A 25,000-nucleotide genomic window follows, 5' to 3' on the forward strand; every position below is an offset into this window, starting at 1 on the left:
GCTCAATCCAACGTGAGACATCTGCAGGCTGTCGTATGGGTCTCCTGCAGCTGCTGTTTAAAAAAAACCCATGTATAATGTTCAAATTGGTATTATAGGTTACAGATATGATAACAAGCGGATGAAAAAGTGTATGGTAAGGTAACGTGTTGTCGCAGAGAATGTATCCACGCATATAAATTCACAATTGTTATAATAGCAAAGTGTCTCACGACCATAGCGAGTTATAAATGTTAATCTTGTTTTCTTCATTTCACTGTTTAACGAGTATTTAATCGTGAATTAGTTTTGAGAGATAACAACGATAAATAGTCAACATCTTTTTCTTTTGCCACAAATGCAAGCTCAAGACTAAATCACAAATAAAACAATGGTTTCCAAATTATTCAAAATGTGTAGTTCTGTGCTTGTTTGTCCGGATCAAGTATAGTTCAGCAATACGAACAGGTCCAAACATACAAGATGCATGCTGGCCATATGCACCTGCAGTGGACGATTCCGATCTGACAACTTGATTTTCATAAATAAGTCGGTTCGACTGTATATTTTTTTTATTTAGGAAATGATAAACAATGAGATAAAATCATTTTTGGATCGATTACTAAAATGTTAATTTTAATCAGAATGTTGAGATTTTGAATGACCAAACTCATTAATTAATGTTTAAAGGAAAAGTCCAAGGTTTTTAAATATCCCCAAAAACTTGAAAATCGAATGCCAAATGTTACAAACATCTCTGGAAAAATATTTTAAAAATTGAAAAAAAATTGTTGTTGTTGTAGTTGCAGATTTAGTGTTGCGGGGCTAACCAAGACAAGTCGCCTGGGGTCAAGTAGTGGTCACGTGATTTTTGGTACACTGTGACGTCGGTACACTGTGACGTCACAAGTTATTGTGTTGATTCTACCACTAGTACCAGCTTGATTTTCACACAGAAAAGTCACCACTTTTTCGGTGGAGAGCATCCGCAAACTGCAACAACTCGTCAATGTCCCCAGGCATTTCATAGCACACTTTCCCTCATAAAACTCTGAGTCTCTTGTGGAAATGAAAGAGATGTGTGCAGCACAAGCGTGCAGATTTCAAAGTGTCGGGCACTTTCTGGACACAGATTTCGCCATTTTTCTGCAGCACAAAAGTTGGCGTTTCATCCCTGAAACAAATGTTTTGACCACTAGCAGTTTCTTCCCTTCATAAAAGTCCGGAGAGGGCAGTATTACGCGAGGCTGGTACAGTCGACGAGCCATCGAAACTCCGAGGGGACATGCGAACAGCGGATTATCTCACAAGAAGGAATGCGTTGAAGGTCAGAGTACATGCTTTTATTTTCATGCATAGACTACACGTAAACATTGTTTTGCTGCGTAGCGAATACGAATTGGTGCAGAACAGTGTGTCTGGGTCCAGCTGATATTCGCTGGAGTACAGATGCGCCACAGGCTAGATCTACAGAGTTACAGAACGGTCTGAGCTGAGCTAAGAGCAAGAGTAAAAAGTAGTCAGGGTTGTGGACACGTAGGACAATGCGTGTGTCACGTTATCTATTCTATTCAGTCGCAAACTATCCCCTGATATCAATTCATGAAATTGGCAGCGTTTGCTGGAATCATGGTTGAATGCTATTTTTACCAGATCTAAACTTTTGGTGGATGTGCAACCGGAAAGGTAAACAGACACCTGCATGCTAGAGACAAGAAGATTACGAATTGTGCAGGGAATTAATCTTTCTGCATTGACTGAGAGACGCAAAACCAGTCTAATTGCTACAACATGGATACACATCCAGACGACTTCCAGAGGGTGTCTAAATGTTCAGTGTACTGTATAGATCAGAAGCATACATGATTTATACTCGCACTCATTTTCTCTCTTCTTTTACTTCCAGACCTTTCATCATCACTCACGGCCACTGGTCAGTACAGGTCACTAGACACTGACACCGTGACCATTCCAGATTTCCCGGTTCTGCGTGATCACAACGCAACTGTTGACCAGTCCTGTCCCTACCGTCCAGAATCACCACAGGAGAAAACCAACGTGCCATTCATCGTAAGATTTTTGTTTTGTTTAGAAAATTATTGCCTTATTCTAGCTTTGGAGAAAATCGAGAAAGTGTTTTTGACAGATACCATCCAAATAATACATTATGAAAACAAGTACAAGTTCATTTCTACTCATGTTAATCGTTTATGCTTTCTGTGCTGAGCGACATATGGATTGAATTTCTTTCGTAACTCACCTCCCGTCAACCTGCAAAACTATATCTGTCGAAGTAGTTTCAAATAAAGTTAGTATGCTTCCGAATAAAAATATAAAAAAGGGTATTTTCTGAAATGTTTAATTATAGACCAAAACAAAACATTCACGAGTATGTTGTTGACCTGATAGTCTTTATGGTAGACAGCAAGAGTTGCATGTTCAAGAAGTTTAAGCAGTACATTTGAAAGAGCAAGGTAATTTAAGGTGGTATAATTGTAATGGTAGGTTCCACTGTAAGGCGACATGGAGGGTATCTTTGACGGACTCATTCAACATTCATACCAAAGCACATCACCTCAAACACATAAGCTTTGTTCTTGAGTCAAATTTATTGGCTTCATAAATATTGTGAATTTTTGTCCGTTTGCAGATTGCTTACCTATGAATTATTTCGAAAATATCTTGCGATCTACGTACGCATAATGTAACACGTGAAGAAGAGCATAAAAAGTTCGTTAAGAGGAATCTAATTTGCATTTCAACCCATTTGCCTTCCTTATTGTTAATTTTTTCTTCATAAAGACTACTTGAAATAAACAAAATGTTTAACCATTTCAAGGCCTCTGAACACGTTTAAAAAAAATGCAGGTCTTTGCTCACTATATCAGATCTGCCAAGGCTCAGTTTACACAGGAAAAATCATCTGTCGACTTGAACACATACCAATAATCAACAGCCTCACTGCTTCTTGGAGCTGGATTTTGTGTGTGGAATGAATTACACATGTGGCGTTTTAGAATATAATTCATAGAAGATGTGCAGAAAGGCTTTAATTTAACAATTAGGTCTTCGTGATGTTCTCTTAACATAACTAACATGTGTTCCCTTTGCCGGGCCTCTGAACCAGTTTTGTGAATATGCAGGTTAAACTCGTGCTTTTTCTGTGTTGTCAGTGTATTTCTCATCCAGGCATGGATGCCTCCTCCTAAATGGACAGCCCTTTCCGTGTAAACGATTGGGTTCAAAATCTCAAATCTTACCAGGCTTTTACATGGGATATGGACATCCTTCCGTTTTGAAAAATACCAGAACTGAACACTCTGTATGGGTACTCTCTTTGCGAATGTAGAATTTTATTAATTAATTTCTTAAACGCCACACGTGTAAAACATTCCTTACAAAAATCCAGCTCCAAAAACCAGTCAGGATGTTTATTCCTGGTATATGTTCAATCAATCAATCAAAGTGAGACTTATATCGCGCGTATTCCGTGGGTACAGTTCTAAACGCAGGGATTTATTTTTATTTTTTATTTTTTTTATTTTATGCAATTTATATTGCGCACATATTCAAGGCGCAGGGATTTATTTATGCCGTGTGAGATGGAATTTTTTTTACACAATACATCACGCATTCACATCGGCCAGCAGATCGCAGCCATTTCGGCGCATATCCTACTTTTCACGGCCTATTATTCCAAGTCACACGGGTATTTTGGTGGACATTTTTATCTATGCCTATACAATTTTGCCAGGAAAGACCCTTTTGTCAATCGTGGGATCTTTAACGTGCACACCCCAATGTAGTGTACACGAAGGGACCTCGGTTTTTCGTCTCATCCGAAAGACTAGCACTTGAACCCACCACCTAGGTTAGGAAAGGGGGGAGAAAATTGCTAACGCCCTGACCCAGGGTCGAACTCGCAACCTCTCGCTTACGAGCGCAAGTGCGTTACCACTCGGCCACCCAGTCCTAATAATTATGTTCAAGTCATGAGATTTTTTTTCTCTATGTAAACGTCTTCGCAGATCTGTGTAGTGAGCAATCCTGTTTTGAAAAAGGACGTGCCTTTAAGCCTGTATAGACGGTTTGATTGTTGAGATACCTGGTGGCAATGACCGCACGGGTGGCAAGAGGTAGTAATGCACAGATGACAACAAACCGACCTGCATTTAAAAAAAGTTAGGAGGCCTTGATAGGGGGAAACATTTTGTTAATTTCCAGAATCTTTATGAAGAAATAATGAACGAGAAGAAAGTCTGGTCTTGAAGTAAATGCAAATTAAACTATGTATACTTTTGACAAACTTTTCTGTTCTTATTCACATGTTAAAATGTGTGCAGAGATCGTTAGTTACTTCCCAAAAACCATGTTTCAGGCAACAGGCAAACGGACAATACTGGACACAAGCTATGCTGACCGGCTCATGGACTGACTACCTGATGCTGGAGTACACCAACAGTGGAAAAAGTCTGGAACAAAATGTTGCAGAATGTGAACCATGTACCGGACCACGTGACAACTCAGTATCATCTTCAAACCATGCAGGAATCTGTTCAACCAAAGATACTAGTTCAACACAGTCACACGATTTGTAAAAGTATATTTCAGCCTTCTGTAGCTCAGGGAGTTTGAACCCCACTCTTCATCCGTTTGGGAAAGTATTTCTGATTGTTTTGACTGCACAGGTTGGTAATGGTACTCTGATGCTTCTGCCGAGAAACCCCACTCGCTAGCGCACCAGCTGCCTGTTATGGGTAAGCGACGTGCCTGTATTTCCTGCAAAGCAAGACAGAATAAAACAGCAGCTTAGTTTGAGCTTTTAAGACATTCGTACAAGAGAAAACGTGTACGTGTTTGTTTGGAGAGGGTGGATAGAATCATAAGACATGCTGTGTCTATGTGACGTAGAGCAGGTTTTCAAATTCATGCTGAAGCACTGTGTGATCGCTATTTTTTTCAGTTGGGCATAACTTACCTTGATTTCAGATAGACTGGGAACCGAAATGAGGATGTTTACATGAATAAACTATGCTGATATGTATGTGTTTAGAAATAAAGAATAGTTTTAATGGTATATGATGGTGTGGTTTTTTTTTTAACCCAATGTGATATTTTCGTATTTGAAAACAAATTGTACACTCTGTTGTCAATTTTACTTTCGGATAAATAAATTTATCATAATGGAAATCATCTGTTTGTGTTGTGTTACTTACCCATTTTGATCAATGTTGAGTCGTCCATATTCCTGTGTGTACGCATAGTATGCAGTTTGAAGGTAGTAGATGTCCGAGCAAACATAGGAGGATGTGCTGTTAGGCTGTCTATCTCCTCATCCAGGTTTTCCAGATATTTGAATTTCGTTCCCTCTTGGAGTTTCTGCACTGACACCTGATAAGCAAAATACACGTATCACTCTGTGATCATGACAAAATGCATCATCTGTATGCCCCGTTCAAAAATTACCTTGAGATTCTAAGGTATACACATCAATTGCAGTGGATCACAAAAACAACACGAACAGTATATTCAGTTTAAAAATTCATGCAATGAGAGTCAATAACCCGATTTAACCCCAGGTAGATTCAGGGTCCCACTGACTGAATCTCATATAGTTGCTTTTCGGCACACACCACACATTTTCAATGGGACTGTGAGGTTTTGTTAATACAGTAAAATATATAGTAGCAACGTACTGTCTGTTCGAGACGTTTGAGAATACCGATCTATGCACTAACGCATTGTTTTTTTGTAGTGTGACTGTCCGATATTGCGTACTCCTAAAAATCAATGATCAAAAAGTTTGAACTGCTGTAATCGTGTTTCAGCATATGTCTGACAGTGACAGTGCTTATTTGCTTCCAAAATGGCTTGCGATATCACTAGCCATCAGCGTTTCGCCACTGCTCAGAAAATCTAATGATTTCAGATCTAGTTTGAGATCGGAAATCACGTGTGAAAACTAAATTCATTTATTAGATCTACTTCCCTTTGACCGTTTCGCAAGAAAAATGTCAGGATCACTATTAGTATTAGTACATGAAAGCAGCCCACCGCCATTTCAGAAAAGTTTCACTGTTTAGTGGTGTCGATGTCATGTAGTGTCTTACTGTCGCAAATAAAAATACCAGGATAATTGCAGTTTTGTCCGCAAGAAACAGGCGTTGCATAATGTTAACTTGATGTCTACATGTTTCGTTGTGTGACTGAACAATTACTCAGAATTCCAAGAGAAAATAAGGATAGTCGCGTGTGAACATCACTGTGTAAGCATTTATTCTAAACTGGGCCGTTCAAGGACGAAATCCTTGATTAAAGATAGGAAAATAAACAACACCAGATGCCTGAAATAATAGCATAAATCCATAATCTTTACATGCTTACAGATCTGTGGAAGCACATCAACTGATCTGTGAAAAACACACCTGACTTCGATCTAGCATGCAAGAGGTAGCGACTAAACGGACTAGTGTGTCAACATCACAACAAAGAGAATCACATACCATTTCGTATTGCCGCTTATGCTGGCTCTGTTTCAAGCAGTTCCTTGTGGCCTCGCCAGCATTTTGACGACGAAGAGGCTCAAACGGGCACGCTAAAACATCAGGCTGGCTGAAAACCGGTCCGTATTCCACTTGTCTTCCTCACTGCTTGAGCCGGCCATATTTGTTGTTCAAGGCTCGTGACGTAGCACACGTATGTGCACAAGGTCATGAGCCAAGACTGCGCGCGCGATGGAACGATTCAGAACAACCAAAAACGAGTCAAAGTATACTTTTTGGATTTCTGTGTTCATTTTTACACACGCATTTGTGGTTGATGAATTAAGAGGGTCAACATATCAAAAGTGACCCTAAACCTTGGACTTTTCCTTTAAGCTTCCAAGCTCAAATGCAAATCCATAGTATTGGCTTTGTCGAAGATGGCATAATCAAAATGTCAATCAATTTGATTTGTTTTAAAAACGAAGGTGTGACAGTACAGTCTCAACTTTCACTAAAAGCCGGATATGACGTCATCAAAGACATTTATTGAAAAAAAGGAAAAATTGATCTGGGGATATCTGCAAACACACACACAAACTCATACATAGGCTCGCATGCACACAAAGAGAGAGAGAGAGAGAGAGAGAGAGAGAGAGAGACAGAGACAGAGAGAGAGAGAGACAGAGACAGAGCTAGAGAGAGAGAGAGGGAGAGATGAGATGAGGTAACATAGAATAAGATAAAATAACATAAGATAATTAAAAGTTTCATGTTCGTTTTTAATTTGCATAAATATTGACATTTGCCTTTTGTCACCGTGTCACATTGTCAACAAAACTAATACGAAAAGAAACATCAAAAAGCAAAATCATCCATGAATTCATCAATCAAGTGAACCAATACATCAACATATCACACGATGAGATAACAAGTAAGCTACATGTGACAATCACTGTCGCTCTTTCTAAGCACACCGACATACAAAGCATAAGCACTTGCACAAAGAAAAAATGAAATAGGTCAATGGACTGGTGTTTTTATATATGATTTGTGTAGACTGTCTTCTTCCTTTGTGTACGTTTTTTTTAACAATTTTTTGTTTTAATTTTATTTCTTTTATATACACATAAACACAACATAACATACAGCATACACAGAGTTTATCAACATAAGGTATGGCTGTCTTAGCGCATACACACGCACATACCTAGACAAGACACAGACATAGACAGTAGGGTGGGTTGTTGAAAAGACAGGGGACATGGAAGGGGAGGGGGGGTAACTGAGGTTGGGGGAGGGGAGGGCGGGTAGGTGGGGACGGTGGTCACACTTTAACCTCCAAGTATACATGGGGTTTAATTATCGGCATAAAAGTACTGTATAACTTGTTATGAATAAATGGGTCAGGGGGTATCACATTCAAAAATATTCATACGGAATCAATCAATACAATTATCATATGGCATCAATGAAAAAAGTGTATATATAAACACCAATCATTTGCACATTAATTTTACCATAATAATTATTTACACTAGCATTATACTTTTCGATCAAAAACCTTTGTTTAACAATTTTCACAAAAACATTTAGTTTTGGGACTGTCTTATTTAATTTGGCTCCAAATAGACTTTGTTTGGCAAGGAGAATAAACAAATCAAAAACAGCATCCGTATGAAAATTGTCTAAAATAATACCCTAAAATGACAAGCTCTTTTGACAAATTCAAATTTCTGCAATGTGTGAAATTTAGGCATAACCATTATGTGAAATCAGACCAAAAAAGCTTAACTCTTGTGCACTCCCAAAACAAATGTTCTAATGTTTCCTCTTCCTGTTTACAAAAGCTACAAAGCACTACATTTTCCCAAGGACTTGGTGGATTGCTTTGAAACTTTCAGAATATTTTACCAACACGATACTCTGTGCGAAAGTTTGGATCGTTACGGTTATTTATTCAGATGTGACGCAATGTTTCGGAAAATGTTGTTAAACTTGTCATCGGATTGTTCACTTGTGTCCAACAAATTCATGACTTTGCATATCTATAGATAAATGATTGATACAGATTATGTCGAAGTTTCATTTGCGTGTAGCTGCTGGCGTTAATTTGCTAGTCATGCAAACTCATGAGGAAACAATGCTTTAAATTGGGTTTAAAATTTGTTGCAATAATTTGTTGGCCAAGTTTTCTATTGGAACCACCTCAGGTATGTGCCTTGTGTAGTTCGCCTTATTGTCAAAAACACCTTTCTAACATTTACATCAAAATTCAATAGATTAGACCATTTTTCCATGCACTGTAGATTACCATCATTTTTCACAAGATGGGTATATATATGTTTTACTCCACCTTTAGCTATTTGTTTCCATACAACATCATCACCAATATGAAAAACATTGTTTAAAACTGCATCCAACTTTAATCTTTTATGATAATTCTTAACTGAGCGAATATCGCCCTCGAAAAAAACAACATTCAGTTGTACATTTGGATGTTTCAAATTAAAATCGTTATATGACAAAAACCCATCGGCTCTCATCAAGTGACCGACTGTAATAATGCCGTTTTCCATCCAATTCCTGTTAAAAATAACCTTTTTATCTATGCAAATGTGTACATTATAATACAGACGCTCTGAAGCAAAATCACTCAAGGAGATGGGGACACATTTGCATGCAAAATGATTATAATGTTTGAAAACATCTCTCCAGAAAGGATTCTGAACTCTTTGCATCAATATGTGTACGTGTTTTGTAATATGAGTAACCCGTGTAAAAAAGATTATTTTGTTGAAATGCAATGCTGCACAATGTAACATGTTTATAAGACGTGCACTAGAGTTGAGAAAGATGGCTGGAGTGTAGTGTATCAAAGTGATATGTATCATAATTTAGGGTATCATAGTTATAAGACGTGCGCTAGAGTTGAGAAAGACGGCTGGAGTGTAATGTATCAAAGTGTTATGTATCATATTTTAAGGTATCATAGTTATAAGACGTGCACTAGAGTTGAGAAAGATGGCTGGAGTGTAATGTATCAAAGTGTTATGCATCATATTTTAAGGTATCATAGTTATAAGACGTGCACTAGAGTTGAGAAAAATGGCTGGAGTGTAATGTATCAAAGTGTTATGTATTATATTTTAAGGTATCATAGTTATAAGACGTGCACTAGAGTTGAGAAAGATGGCTGGAGTGTAATGTATCAAAGTGATATGTATCATAATTTAGGGTATCATAGTTATAAGACGTGCACTAGAGTTGAGAAAGATGGCTGGAGTGTAATGTATCAAAGTGATATGTATCATAATTTAAGGTATCATAGTTATAAGACGTGTGCTAGAGTTGAGAAAGATGGCTGGAGTGTAGTGTATCAAAGTGATATGTATCATAATTTAAGGTATCATAGTTATAAGACGTGCACTAGAGTTGAGAAAGATGGCTGGAGTGTAATGTATCAAAGTGATATGTATCATAATTTAGGGTATCATAGTTATAAGACGTGCACTAGAGTTGAGAAAGATGGCTGGAGTGTAATGTATCAAAGTGATACGTAATTTAAGGTATCATAGTTATAAGACGTGTGCTAGAGTTGAGAAAGGTGGCTGTAGTGTGGGTCATCCTGTAGCTGAGGTCGTGTAAATCCCAGCCTGTTGTACTCGTCATCAGATTTCGTCATTTCCTCTTTGAGATCAGTCGAACCATGTACATCGTTTGGTCCACCAGGTGCACTCGTTGCATTCTGTCAGAAACACAAACAGTTAAACACACATCTTAGAGATAAGTGAATCAAAAGTTAAATTTCTGTTTACTAACAATATTCTGCACACTGCGTTGTCATTGACTCGTATAAATACAAACGTTAACAACTAGATCTGAGAACAATATAACATGAATGTAAGCACTTTAAAGTATAGACAACTGTAAGTGGGAGTTATAGAAAACAGTATGTTATCCCCTGAGATAATAATAAGCATTGAAATGAACACGCGACGTTACTTATGCTCACTTGAATGTTTATGTTTCTTGCTCTCTCATGGTTCTAAGTGTTACTCTCATTACCTGTTGATGTCTAAATTTAGGTTGCTTAACGCCCTTAGTTTCTTAGATTGTGTCACTGGAGATCTGCTTCAAGTCAAAAAGTGGCCCTCCACCACGGACTGAGTCGCATGTCACCTCGCGCGGTTCTGCGCTAGGCTTAATAATTATAAGTCCGGGGGGTGACTGGTAACAGTGTGAGGGTCACCTGAGTCACATGCTTATAACTCGAACAGTTTTTGCTCTTTTCTAAAACGGTTTTCACCACTGGGTAGAGCATAAACACCTCTTTAGGAAAATGTAAAACTTGAAAATCATGCAAAGGTGACATGCGACTCATTCCGTGGTGGAGGGTCACAAATGATTCTAAGTAAACACGATTGCACTTGGATGACTTCGTCTTTTGTTTTCCAGACTGTAAACGTGTTCATTATCTTAAACCTTAGGGGTGGGGTGAAGGACAATGGTTAATTCCAGCCACCGGTTTTGTTGACCAAAACTAATTAAGTTTTAACGATACAAACGGACTCATAAAGTGATATGGGCAGGTATGCTGCCCTTTAAAACAAACACATAGCCACTAAAAAAAACGTTTAAAATTAGATTGACGAATTTGTCATTTTTCATTTACAGGTGGGTCTCAGCTGAGACAACGCAAGCGATCAAGCCTACCAAAAACATGCAAACAACATCCACCATAAACGAAAACAATAACAACAGAACCAACAACTAACACCAACCGTAGGAACAGACGTGTCGCCCACGTTGACGTAGACTGTTTCATCCGGGCATTCTGTTGTGCTGCATGACAACGTGTTGACATACTCTGTTTCATCATCCGCTGAAACAGGACAACAATACATTTGAAAAAAAAACGTTCAAGTTGTTCTCTTGTTTTTGATTATTAAAGCAACTGTTCAGCTTATTAAGTAACTGAATCAATTAGATTAAACTAATCTAGCTCTGTATTTATGCAGAAACTATTAACATTAATGAAAACAATACTTCGGAAAACACCAGAGTGAATGTTAGAATTAAACGGGATAGCAGTGAATATCATTCAAACTTTTGCGGAAGCGGAAAATAAAGAATGTGAGCAGGGAATGTAACACTCAGTGGGAAAAAAAACATACCATAGTACAAACAAATCAAACCTTCATTAATATGTATAGCCCATTACAGTAAACGCAACACTACTAAAAATCAAAATACCATTGTGAATACCATCCAAGTTCTCAGCAGAGTTCTTTCCCTTCAGTTGTTCGCTTTCACTTGTCACGGCAGATACCATCGCTGGTGTGATTTGTTCTCTTGTTCTTCCTGCACGCTCCTGCGTCGTCTGCGTCTGTGTTGCTTCGCCTCGGGAGTTACCGGCCTTTTCATGCTCAGCATGGAGGGGCTCTGTCTTCTTTATTTTGTTCACTAGCGTGTAGGCGTCGCCTTTTGGACCAATCACGCTTGAGCCAGGTTTGTTCTCATCATCAATCTTGAACGATCCGCTTGTCAGAGAAATGGCGGGTTTGGAGACATTTGTGTTTGGTGGTGAAGTTGAATCGGGTGAACTGGGAGTCTTGCCGTTAATAAGGACCGCGTTGTCCGTACTGTCGTACAGTTCGTTGATATACTCTTCAAAGTCTGCAAATAATAGAACTTAATGGTATGTTACATAGCTTTTACCCGAAATTCTGTATAAGATTACTTGCCAGAGACCGTTTTTTCACCTGTCACGCGTAGTTTTGTGAGCCTGATTCAACTGTTATTGTTGTTGTTGTTGTTGTTGTTGTTGTTCAAATCGTAGGGACACATGTACATGTATTTTTAGGAACACATTTATAGTTGGTCAGAATATTTTGTTATTGAAGAATTACAATCTTATGCAAGCACATCAAAAGGAAACTGAACACTTCTTATCTGTCTCGTTTTACCGTGAGAAAAACAAACAATTACATCTATCAACAGGTGTCTTACCATCTTCGTCCCGATTCTCTCCCTTGGGCTGTCTGATGGCGGGATCGTCAGATTGAATGACGACTCTCTTCGCCTGTTGAGCAATGTTTGTAGAATTCTCCCGATCTTCGTTATCGTCGATTTCAATGTAGGTGTAATTATCAGCACTGGCTGCCGTGTGCATTGCATCAGTTGTCATAGCTACGCCATTGTTGGTTGGGGCTGCACCGTTTACTAGGATGACTTCCAGTTCGTTGTTCCCTGCAAAAGTTAGCCTTGTTTGAATACTCAAGCAAAACATGCACTCGATTGTTTTAATAATATGGGCTTGAGTGTGTGCGTGTGTGTGTGTGTGTGTGTGTGTGTGTGTGTGTGTGTGTGTGTGTGAGTGAGTGTATGTGTGTGTGTGTGTGTGAGTGTGTGTGTGTGTTTGTGTGTGAGTGTGTGTGTGTGTGTGTGTGTGTCTGTGTCTGTTGTTTGCTTTGTTTTGTTTTGTTTTATCTTCGGGGGATGGGGGAAAGGTGCGAAGTGATTTTGTAATACTGAGTATACCTTACTAGTTGTTTAATATTCAAGATACGTACTGAAGGAACAATTGCAGTAAAATAAGTAGAAGTTAATACCGTGCACGATTGTAGTGGTTGTCTTCATAGTAGTAGTAGTAGTAGTAGTAGTAGTAGTATCAGTAGTCGTAGAAGTAAAAATAATAGTAATAATTACAGTATATACGCGTGCCAGATTCATATTTAACGTCCACACTCTACTGAAATACCACATGCCATTTTTGAGTTCACAACAGAAAGCGTTTCAGATGCAAACCATTTGACAGACTCACACATTTTCTATAAACATCCTAAGTTATGCTGTCTAGTGTTGTTATGTTTCTTAACCGCAATATCATCACAAATTTCCAACCTTGGGCAAATAAAGATCTGTATTCTGTATTCTGAATTCTAAACCAAACCTGTACTGCTGTCACAAGGCAGAAACACTGAACAGACCACTCACCGTTGTAAGATGCGTTTACATTTCCTTCGCTCTTTTCTTGTCTATTTCTCCGCTCTGAAACACGAATTGACATGAGCATAGGCTTGTTGTGTGTGTGATATTTATGATATTCAACATGCTCAATATCTTTTAAAGTCAAATAAGACGAAGTAGTGTGGATGATTTGTATTGTCATTCATAAAAATTAAAGTCCCGTACATTAACCTAAGTTGCTTTATAATAAAATGTTTATCTGATACCGCATCACACTTTGCAGTGTTTGGGTTTATGTTTTATCTAAAAAGAAAACGTTGATAAAAAGGTAACATTAAACATTTTTAAATTCATTAATTATGTCTTGCATGTCCACTCTGTCTGATTTTAACGGTTTATTATTATTTTATTTTTATTTTTATTATTTTTTACATTTTAAATACAAATGTATACACACACAAACAAGTTCAATCTGACATGAAGTATTTTTACAAATTAGACAGCATCCTTACTTTTACGCCTGGAGACGACGATGACGACGACGATGACAATAACGATAACCAGTAATGCCGCACCTCCACCTGCTGCTGCTGGGATTAAAGGGAAAGCACTCGAGCCAGCTCCTTTAGTAAACAAGGAAAACATCAGCATTTTTTGGAAGGTAGAGAAAGATAGATCCGATACAGATTTAAACTGAATAGATTTGTTAAATGCAAAGTTTATATTTGAGAAAGAATACGTTTATATTTGTTGTAATTAAGTGTTTGGAGTCACTTGTTTGAGAGTGTTTGTATTTTACATGAATTCTTTATTGAAGAGTGTTTTTCCTTTGGAAAAAAATCTTACGAAAACTAACTGAAAGCATGAACACAAATATCTAGAGCATACAATTATAATCTTTCGTTAACAAAACAAAGAACACCTCCTGGGCTGATAATCGTATATGGGTCATTCTCCAGAGCTGGGTACCAGGGGAAACCATGTTACGAAGTTGACTTTTCTTTACTTAACTGAGACATTTTAATCATTCAAATTGATTTCATCAATAAATACTGGTTCCAAATATCTCATTGGTCTGCAGATACAGATTTATAAATACTTGTACAGATTGTTTGTCAACGTTCAGTAAATTACGAGGGTGTTAAAGTAACAGGGAAACCAAAGGTTGTTACATGGATTTGAACACTAACAATAATTAAAATGATAAAATAAACAAGTCGCGTAAGGCGAAATTACTACATTTAGTCAAGCTGTGCAACTCACAGAACGAAACTGAACGTAGTCCGCCGCTAGTGCAAAAGGCAGTGAAAGTGACGAGCCTGTTTGGCGCGGTAGTGGTTGCGCTGTGCTGCACAGCACGCTTTTCTGTACCTCTCTTCGTTTTTACTTTCTGAGCGTGTTTTTAATCCAAACATATCATATCTAAATGTTTTTGGAATCAGGAACCAATGAGGAATACGATGAAATTGCCTAGCGTCCTCATATGAGGACACCTCGAATTTAGGCATTTCTGTCAGTGCCAATAAGTGAATGACTCATTTTTTTATAACACGCATATCAAGGGGGAGTAGTCTGAAGCAAACATTGCGTGCTAGAGTTTCTTCCTTTCCATAGCTTCCAGCAGCAGCCATTTTGGATTACACATGTGCTGTGTGAAACCACCAAAATGTCACTACCCAAAAGGTAAGCAAATAACTCTTTCATTTTTTACTTTTTTAATAACATTACATAAGTGAAATTGTTCTTCAATACTATTTTAGAAACTAAATTTTTCAGTTTGTCTGAATATTTTGTGTTTTAGTGATAATGAGTAATCAAAGCGGCGTCCTCATATGAGGACGCTAGGCACGAACGGTCACAGGTTTTTAGAGTCATTTAGCATGATAGTTACTCAGCACGATAGTCACTCAGTATATTTCTTTCGGCAGATATAATGTCAATGAAGTGCCTGGACATGCTGGAGGAAACCAACTACTTCCATCGAGCAGATGTCTTCAAAGAGCCTCCACCAGTGGACACGCTCACGGATGAGGATAGTGGTGATGAAGAAGAGGGTCCGGCTGTTGAAAACCTGAATGGAAGACAGCTGTCAGCAAATGCCTCAGCAACGATTATTTTTGTTTTTATTGGGATTCTGTTGTTGTCGGGCTATAGCAAGGTGCCCAGAAGGAGGATGAGATGGTCTCATGACAAGGACATCCACAACATTGCCGCCTCAGAAGCGATGACCAGAGACCGATTTGAAGAGATCTTACGTTACCTGCATCTCAAAGACAACACAAGACTAGACCCTGAAGACAGGATGAGTAAAGTCCGTCCTCTCCTGTCTATGATAAATGAAAGATGCCTCAACAACTTTGTCAAGCAACAAAGCCTCAGCATTGACGAAAGTATGGTTCCGTACTATGGCCGTCATGGATGCAGACAGTTTATCAGGGGGAAGCCAATACGCTTTGGCTACAAGTTCTGGGTCCTGGCTACCCCTCTTGGATATGTGGTTTGGCTCAAACCCTACCAAGGTGCGAAAGGCCAGCAGGTTACCGAGTGTCCAGGATTGGGGATGGGAGGCTCAGTGGTCGTTGATTTGATCTCCGAAATCCAAGGGAATTATGCATATCATCTGACGTTTGACAATCTTTTTACCTCGATGAAACTAGTTGACCATCTGACATCAAAAGGCATCGGATGCACAGGGACAATTAGCTTCAACCGCATAGAAGATTGTCCACTCAAGAACGTCAAAGACATGCAGAAAGCAAGCAGAGGCACTTACGACTATTTCACAGATGACAAGAGCGGATTCGTTGCGGTTCGCTGGAATGACAACAGCGTGGTGAACGTCGTATCCAACTGTGTGGGGATCCATCCTGTTCAGACAGCCAGCCGTTGGTCCAGATCTGCTCACCAGAGAGTGCAGATCGGTCAACCGTTTCTGATCTCCCACTACAACAAGACCATGGGTGCAGTGTCGACCGAATGGACCAAAATGTGGACACGTACAGAATCGCCATAAGAACCAAAAAGTGGTGGTGGCCTATTTTTGCTTACATTGTAGATGTTTGAGTGCAACAGGCATGGCTTCTGTATCGACACACAGCTGCAACGACCAACACTCCACTGGACCTGCTTGCAGTTCGCCGTGCCATTGTCAAAAACTATTTGGCCAAAGCAGCACAACCCCCACATGTTGGTCGTCCACATGGCCACACTCCACAACTTGACCGTAGAGTTTCCAGAGATGTACGCTTCGATGGGAGAGACCACGTGGTACAGTGGATCGACAAGCAAATCCGCTGTGCACTCTGTCACAAGAAATGCAGACAAAAGTGTAGAAAATGCGGCGTTGGAGTGCACGTGAAATGCTTTGAACTATACAGTTCCAATTGTTGACTTCTGTTGTCCTAGTCAAGGACTAAAACGATCATCCCTGTACTGCTAGACAAGTGCTAAAGTCCTGTACCGCTAGTCAAGTGCTAAAGTCCTGTACTGCTAGTCAAGTTCTAAAGAAGTATGAGTTTACTTATTTACATTTTCCCGGTCTCTCTGGTGAAGTGCACAGGCCGGATAAATTCTCGAAAAAAGCGCCAAATTGTCACCAATTTGAACATGCAAAGAGACAGTTTTCATATTTTTATTATTTTTTTACTGTTATGTTCACACGTTCAACTGTTCACAGTTTGCTGATGCAAGAAATTAAAGATGTCCAATGTGTTTTGCAAGAAATTGTCTTATTTTGGTCTTGTTATTTACCCGTGCCCACTCGTGCCTAGCGTCCTCATATGAGGACGGTCTCTTTATAGCATATAAATCACAGCACGTGCCAAAATCATCCAAATGACAGTTACATATGACCTACAAATATCATTTGACATCAAACAAACAGAAAAATAATTCAAAAAAAAATTCAGGCATTAATGGGTTAAATCCATTTCGGAAATTTAATTTTAATCATCATTTTTATATTTGTATATTTCAGAGCTTGTTTTTAATCCAAATATAACATATTTATATGTTTTTGGAATCAAAAAATGATGAAGAATAAGATGAACGTAATTTTGGATCGTTTTATAAACAATTAATTTTAATTACTATTTTCAGATTTTTAATGACCAAAGTCATTAATTAATTGTTAAGCTTTCAAGCTGAAATGCAATACCAAAGTTCGGCCTTCCTGGAAGATTGCTTGGCCAAAATTTCAATCAATGTTATTGAAAAATGAGGGTGTGACAGTGCCGCCTCAACTTTTACAAAAAGCCGGGTATGACGTCATCAAAGATATGTATCCAAAAAACGTCTGGGGATATCATGCCCAGGAACTCTCATGTAAAATTTCATAAAGATCGATCCAGTAGTTTACTGTGAATCGCTCTACACACACACAGACACACAGACACAGACACACAGCCACAGACACACACACACACAGACACAGACACACAGACACACACACACGCACACATACACACACACACACACACACACATACATACACCACGACCCTCGTCTCGATTCCCCCTCTATGTTAAAACATTTAGTCAAAATTTGACTAAATGTGACCCTCCACCACGGAATGAGTCGCATGTCACCTTTGCATGATTTTCATATTGTTAAATTTTCATAAAGAGTTTTTTATGCTCTATCCAGTGGTGAAACCCGTTTTAGAAAAGAGCGAAAACTTTTCGAGTTATAAGCCTGTGACTAAGGTGACCCACACACTGTTACCAGACACCCTCCGGACTTATTATGCCTAGCGCAGAACCGGGCGAGGTGAAATGCGACTCATTCCGTGGTGGAGGGTCACAAATGTAAACAAGTCGCGTAAGGCGAAAATACAATATTTAGTCAAGTAGCTGTCGAACTCACAGAATGAAACGCAATGCCATTTTACTCGTAGCATCGTCAGGCCACCGCTCATGACAAAGGCAGTGAAATTGACAAGAAGAGCGCGGTAGTAGTTGCGCTAAGAAGGATAGCACGCTTTTCTGTACCTCTCTTTGTTTTAACTTTCTGAGCGTGTTTTTAATCCAAACATATCATATCTATATGTTTTTTGGAATCAGGAACCGACAAGGAATAAGATGAAAGTGTTTTTAAATTGATTTGGACAATTTAATTTTGATAATAATTTTTATATATTTAATTTTCAGAGCTTGTTTTTAATCCGAATATAACATATTTATATGTTTTTGGAATCAGCAAATAATGGAGAATAAGATAAACGTAAATTTGTATCGTTTTATAAATTTTTATTTTTTTTTACAATTTTCAGATTTTTAATGACCAAAGTCATTAATTAATTTTTAAGCCACCAAGCTGAAATGCAATACCGAACCCCGGGCTTTGTCGAAGATTACTTGACCAAAATTTCAACCAATTTGGTTGAAAAATGAGGGCGTGACAGTGCCGCCTCAACTTTCACGAAAAGCCGGATATGACGTCATCAAAGACATTTATCAAAAAAATGAAAAAAACGTTCGGGGATTTCATACCCAGGAACTCTCATGTCAAATTTCATAAAGATCGGTCCAGTAGTTTAGTCTGAATCGCTCTACACACACACACACACACACACAGACACACAGACACACACACACACACACACACACACACACACGCACATACACCACGACCCTCGTTTCGATTCCCCCTCGATGTTAAAATATTTAGTCAAAACTTGACTAAATATAAAAAGGAAAACAAATAATGATAGCATGTTTTTTGATGCAAATTTGTATCATTATCTAACTGGATTACTATCTAAACAAGTCGCGTAAGGCGAAAATACAATATTTAGTCAAGTAGCTGTCGAACTCACAGAATGAAACTGAACGCAATGCCATTTTTCAGCAAGACCGTATACTCGTAGCATCGTCAGTCCACCGCTCATGGCAAAGGCAGTGAAATTGACAAGAAGAGCGGGGTAGTAGTTGCGCTAAGAAGGATAGCACGCTTTTCTGTACCTCTCTTTGTTTTAACTTTCTGAGCGTGTTTTTAATCCAAACATATCATATCTATATGTTTTGGGAATCAGGAACCGACAAGGAATAAGATGAAAGTGTTTTTAAATTGATTTGGACAATTTAATTTTGATAATAATTTTTATATATTTAATTTTCAGAGCTTGTTTTTAATCCGAATATAACATATTTATATGTTTTTGGGATCAGCAAATGATGGAGAATAAGATAAACGTAAATTTGGATCGTTTTATAAATTTTTAATTTTTTTTACAATTTTCAGATTTTTAATGACCAAAGTCATTAATTAATTTTTAAGCCACCAAGCTGAAATGCAATACCGAAGTCCGGGCTTCGTCGAAGATTACTTGACCAACATTTCAACCAATTTGGTTGAAAAATGAGGGCGTGACAGTGCCGCCTCAACTTTCACGAAAAGCCGGATATGACGTCATCAAAGACATTTATCAAAAAAATGAAAAAAACGTTCGGGAATTTCATACCCAGGAACTCTCATGTCAAATTTCATAAAGATCGGTCCAGTAGTTTAGTCTGAATCGCTCTACACACACAGAGAGACAGACAGACAGACAGACACACACACACACACACACACACACACGCACATACACCACGACCCTCGTTTCGATTCCCCCTCGATGTTAAAATATTTAGTCAAAACTTGACTAAATATAAAAAGTAAAGATAATACAATCTAGTTGCCATAATATTGACGTTGTAATAATTCAAAGGACTGAACACGCATGTCACAAAATGGTACCAAGCTCTGGAGAACAACCCATATGAAATATAATAACGAGTACTCACTAGACTCATGAAAGGGATACGAGGCTGTGCGATGTATCTGAGGAAAGATGGAATTGGCAACTGTGCAAGACACATCCCTTCCAGATGCTCCAAGTTGTTTCAAGCTCAAAATACAAATCGCAGTTCTATTTTGAGGAACGTCAGTCCTGTTATCGCAGTGAACACTCCAAGTGACGTTCGCAGCAGGAAACACTTCATCATATGTGCAGGTCAAGGTCACTGTGTCAAGGCCTGCAATGACGCCTTGAGACCCACTCAGGATGAGGTTTGAAGGTCCATCTGGAAACCATCACAACCATTACACCAACAACACACACATACACACACACACAAACACACACACACACACACACACACACATACAAACACACACACACACACATAGGCACATACACACAGCCACAAACACGCAAACAGACACGCACACGCACTCTCTCTCTCTCTCTCTCTCTCTCTCTCTCTCTCTCTCTCTCTCTCTCTCTCTCTCTCTCTCTCTCTCTCTCTCTTTTTTTTTTATCAAAATTAAGGCATTACGCCGATTCTGAAGCACTCAAAATGTTCTATTACTGCCCACATAATTCCTCATATAAACTTCGCTTCGACACTTTGGGATAACTGCAGTGATGTTCATTTAAAAAGACTCAACTCCCTGCATCGCCGAGCTGCAAAACGTATTCTGCATGATTTGAATAGGTCTACGGATGATAAGCTAAAGCTCCTGAATTTCCTCCCCTTGAAAGATCAGTTGACGTGTGTTACGCGTGATTGTTCTGAAAAGTCTACTATTTATTTCATCGTAAACATGTAAGCCCTCATACGTGATTGTTCTGAAAGCTTACTAATTTACATGATTGTTCTGAAACTCTACTAAAGGTAAACTTGCTTCACCCGTGAAATGTAGTCAGATATGGAACAATATGTATACCCCTGCCCAACGAAGTTGGAGGGTGGTATACTGGATTCACTTTGTCCATCTGTCTGTGTGTAGGTCTGTATGTATATGGAACAATAATTTGATACAATGATACTAAATCTTAAGTGATATTATATTTATACCCCAGCCCAATGAAGTTGGAGGGGGTATACTGGATTCACTTTGTCCGTCTGTTTGTGTGTATGTCTGTATGTAAATGGAACAATATTTTGATACAATGATACTAAATCTTAAATGAAATTGATATTTATACCCCCGCCCAATGAATACAAACTCAACAAGTAATACGTTTCATGCATTGAACATGCCTTCTTTATTGTTCTCAACTCAAAATTCAAATTAAATGTCCACAGACAGAAATTATTTATAATCTTCAAAAATGTAATGATTCTTCTTGAGTATTCCCAACTCAAAATTCTAATTAAAGGTTTAAAGGGGCACATAGAAACTTTTGATTTTCCCTCTTTGCCATGCTTAGGTGGCTAGGTCACCAAAATGGATCGAGAGGCATGGCAAAGAGGGAAAATGGAAGCTAATTTTTGCCCCTTTAAAGACGAAAGGCACAACAAATAATTTTCACAAATGAAACTTTTTTTTTTGTGAACTAAAAATTCAAGTGGAGAGGGGATGAGAGACGTGAGGAGATGGCCGTGGTTGTGAGATGGGTGGGGAGTCTGGGCTATAAAGTTCTTGCACGCGAGACAATATACTTCTTTTTTTGTGTGTGGGGGGGTGTTTATCAAAACTCTCTCTCTCTCTCTCTCTCTCTCTCTCTCTCTCTCTCTCTCTCTCTCTCTCTCTCTCTCTCTCTCTCTCAAGATTGTTTTAGCCCGTAAAAGTATGTATACGACAGTGAACACGTGTGTTCGAGCAGGAGGTGAACTTTCAGATGTATTCATGTGTCCAGTCGGCCTAAAACAGGGTGAAAACTGCTCACCGAATTTGTTCTCATTGTTTATTAACGAATTAACCAAAGACATTATGGCAAATGGAAGACACGGTATTCAATTGTCACCGGATTTAGTCGAATTATTGATTATGTTGTTTGCGGATGATGTGGTTTTAATCTCTGATAGTGTCATCGGTTTGCAAAACCAGCTAAATGTTTTATTTAAAGTCTGGCATCGCGGTCTGCTCCACAAGCTTGAGGCGATAGGTATAAGAGGTCCCTTGCTTGTTTGGTTTGAACATTACTTGAGCGATCGCAGGCAAGCAGTAGTACTGAAAAGAACCAAATCAAGTTATGCTACCCCTTCTGCTGGTGTCCCCCAGGGTTCTGTCTTAGGACCTCTTTTATTTCTCATTTATATTAACGATATTGGTGTTGGTCTTGAATCAGTGTTGAAACTCTTTGCAGACGATACGAGTATGTATTTAAGTTTAGATAACGATGATGTACCAGCAGAGATTTTGAATTCTGATTTGGATAAAATTCGCACATGGGCTTCTAAATGGAAAGTCACTTTTAATTGTCAAAAGACAGAATTGTTGGACATTTGTCAGCAACAAAATTGTTTACTTCCACCATTGTATTTCGAAGATGCACACTTAGTTGATGTTGAAAATCACAAGCACCTTGGCGTCATTCTACAAGGTAATTGTAAATGGGATTCCCACATAAAAAGTCTAATTGCTAAATGTAGAAAGTCAATTGCGTGTTTTGGTTTATTCAAGCATCGTTTAAACAGAAAATCACTTGAAGTTATATATAAATCCTTTATGTTACCATTGTTTGATTACGCGGACGTTATTTTGGGATAACTGTACACAGTGTTTGGCAGACGAGTTGGAGACATTGCATCTCGATGCAATCCGAATCATTGTAGGTGCAGTACGTGGCACAAGCCACCAAAAACTGTATAACGAATCGGGTTTTGTGCCCCTGAAAGAAAGGCGACGTCGTCATAAACTTATGCTGTATTATAAAATTGTAAATCGTTTTACCCCAGAATATTTATATTCCAAACTGCCGGTCCTGGTTTCCGATGTAAATCCTTATCACAGACGACGCCACAATTTTGTCGTTGAAGGAAAAAATGAAGATTTATATAACTCACTTCTGCACAATGTTCAGCTATCCTCAAGCTTCTCTGGAGTATTGGGGAATATTCTCCTGATACATTTTTTAAACTGTTTGACAGTCAAATACAACCGATCTTGAAGTACGGTTCGGAGGTCTGGGGACTCTCTGCTGATCAACAAATTGTTGAAAGAGTACATTTGTCTGCCATTAAAAGGTTTGTCGGTGTCCATTCAAAGTCACCAAGGCATATAGTTTACAGGACGTTATCCTCTGTTTGTGGTAACGCACATAAAGTGTATGAAGTTTTGGCTTCGATTAACTCGAATGGATGGCAACAGGTACCCCAAGAAAGTGTATAATATGTTATTGTCTATACAAAGGCAAAATTACACGACATGGGGTTGTAACGTTCGTAATGTTTTGTACAAGTATGGATTTGGTGAAGTGTGGGAAGCACAAGGTGTTGGTGATATTTCCACGTTTGTAAGAGAATTTCGCCAAAGACTTGTCGATTGCTTTAGACAGGATTGGCATAGTTCCCTTGAATCACACGTGTTTTATAATGTGTATTCGTTATTTAAGCAGTCCTTGTGTATGAGTGGTTATTTGTATCAGATAAGAAATGTTCATTTGAGGAGAATGTTGGCACGTTTCAGATTTGGTATGTCACCCTTAAATAACCACTATTTACAGTATAAACCCAATGTGAATAACGTAGACAGACTTTGTCCTTTGTCCTCAGATGATACACTGGAGACGGAAGTACATGTTTTACTTGTTTGTCCCGCATATAATGAGATCAGAGTTGAATTAATAGCCTCAAAGTATTATCGGAACCCATCCGTGTTTAGAATGTGCCAATTACTATCCTCAACAAATGGCCAAGTGGTAAGACAATTAGCAACGTATATCTACAAAACACTACGATTTCGCACTGATTCTCTGGAAAATGCACAGTTGCAAGATGCATAATGTTGATTTTTCTGCTTTTTTTAAACATTGTTCGCTTGTATTATGTGTCACCAGTCTTGTTTTGGGCCGGAGGCCAAACCAAATAAAATTTCCGACTCCGACTCCGACTCTCTCACACTCTCTCTCTCTCTCTCTCTCTCTCTCTCTCTCTCTCTCTCTCTCTCTCTCTCTCTCTCTCTCTCTCTCTCTCTCTCTCTCTCTCTCTCTCTCTCTCCTCTCTCTCTCTCTCTCTCTGTGAATACTTTTGTCATCCTAAATATTGGGGGGGGGGGGGCAAAAAGACATGTTTGCCCCCCACCCCCCACCCCAGGAACAGCAGCTGCCCCCCCCCCCCCGCAATTTCTGACGCCAGTGCACTGAGTACATACGCACACACACACACCACACATACACACACATGAAAGCTAAATTTATTAGCACATCTCTGTTTTCAGTGACACTTGTTTTTTTATTACACAGCAACCACCAGAATTGTGTATATGAATTATTCAAATGGTTTGATAAAGTGTCAGTTGATATGAACAAACCTCCCCCACCCCCTACACCTAAAAAAGGGAGTGGAGAGACGGATCAACTCAAACACACATCTGAAGCTGTCGCGCACACAGAAGACGGATCAACTCAAACACACTTCGTTGGGCAGGGGTATACATATTGTTCCATATCTGACTACATTTCACGGGTGAAGCAAGTTTACCTTTAGTAGAGTTTCAGAACAATCATGTAAATTAGTAAGCTTTCAGAACAATCACGTATGAGGGCTTACATGATTACGATGAAATAAATAGTAGACTTTCAGAACAATCATGTAATAGTCACTTTTCAGAACAATCACGCGTAACAGACGTTAAAC

At 38.8% G+C, this 25,000-nt stretch overlaps 2 protein-coding genes and 1 long non-coding RNA gene across 3 annotated transcripts in view; all 3 read right to left on the minus strand.

Moving 5' to 3' along the window:
• LOC138974376 (uncharacterized) overlaps positions 1–25,000 on the minus strand; it is a 37,334-nt gene that overhangs the window by 3,083 nt on the left and 9,251 nt on the right. Inside the window, exons 4-7 of the mRNA XM_070347094.1 lie at positions 20,219–20,497; positions 13,946–14,056; positions 13,461–13,514; positions 1–53 (exon numbers count right to left, since the gene is read on the minus strand). The exon at positions 1–53 is cut by the window's left edge and continues 52 nt beyond it. Of these exons, the coding sequence (XP_070203195.1) occupies positions 1–53; positions 13,461–13,514; positions 13,946–14,056; positions 20,219–20,497 (497 nt within the window). The remainder of the gene's footprint in view (positions 54–13,460; positions 13,515–13,945; positions 14,057–20,218; positions 20,498–25,000) is intronic.
• Positions 2,570–6,839, minus strand: LOC138973827 (uncharacterized). Its single transcript, XR_011458176.1, has 3 exons — positions 6,483–6,839; positions 5,196–5,370; positions 2,570–4,758 (listed from the first exon to the last, which is right to left on the minus strand). It is a non-coding gene; the product is annotated as an uncharacterized lncRNA (long non-coding RNA).
• LOC138973828 (uncharacterized) lies at positions 9,269–12,726 on the minus strand. Its single transcript, XM_070346535.1, has 4 exons — positions 12,474–12,726; positions 11,730–12,140; positions 11,246–11,346; positions 9,269–10,209 (listed from the first exon to the last, which is right to left on the minus strand). Exons 1-4 carry the CDS (start codon positions 12,649–12,651, stop codon positions 10,054–10,056), a joined length of 846 nt encoding a protein of 281 aa, XP_070202636.1. The 5' UTR covers positions 12,652–12,726; the 3' UTR covers positions 9,269–10,053.

The sequence above is a fragment of the Littorina saxatilis genome, linkage group LG8, assembly GCF_037325665.1.
Source record: "Littorina saxatilis isolate snail1 linkage group LG8, US_GU_Lsax_2.0, whole genome shotgun sequence".
Lineage (NCBI taxonomy): Eukaryota > Metazoa > Mollusca > Gastropoda > Littorinimorpha > Littorinidae > Littorina > Littorina saxatilis.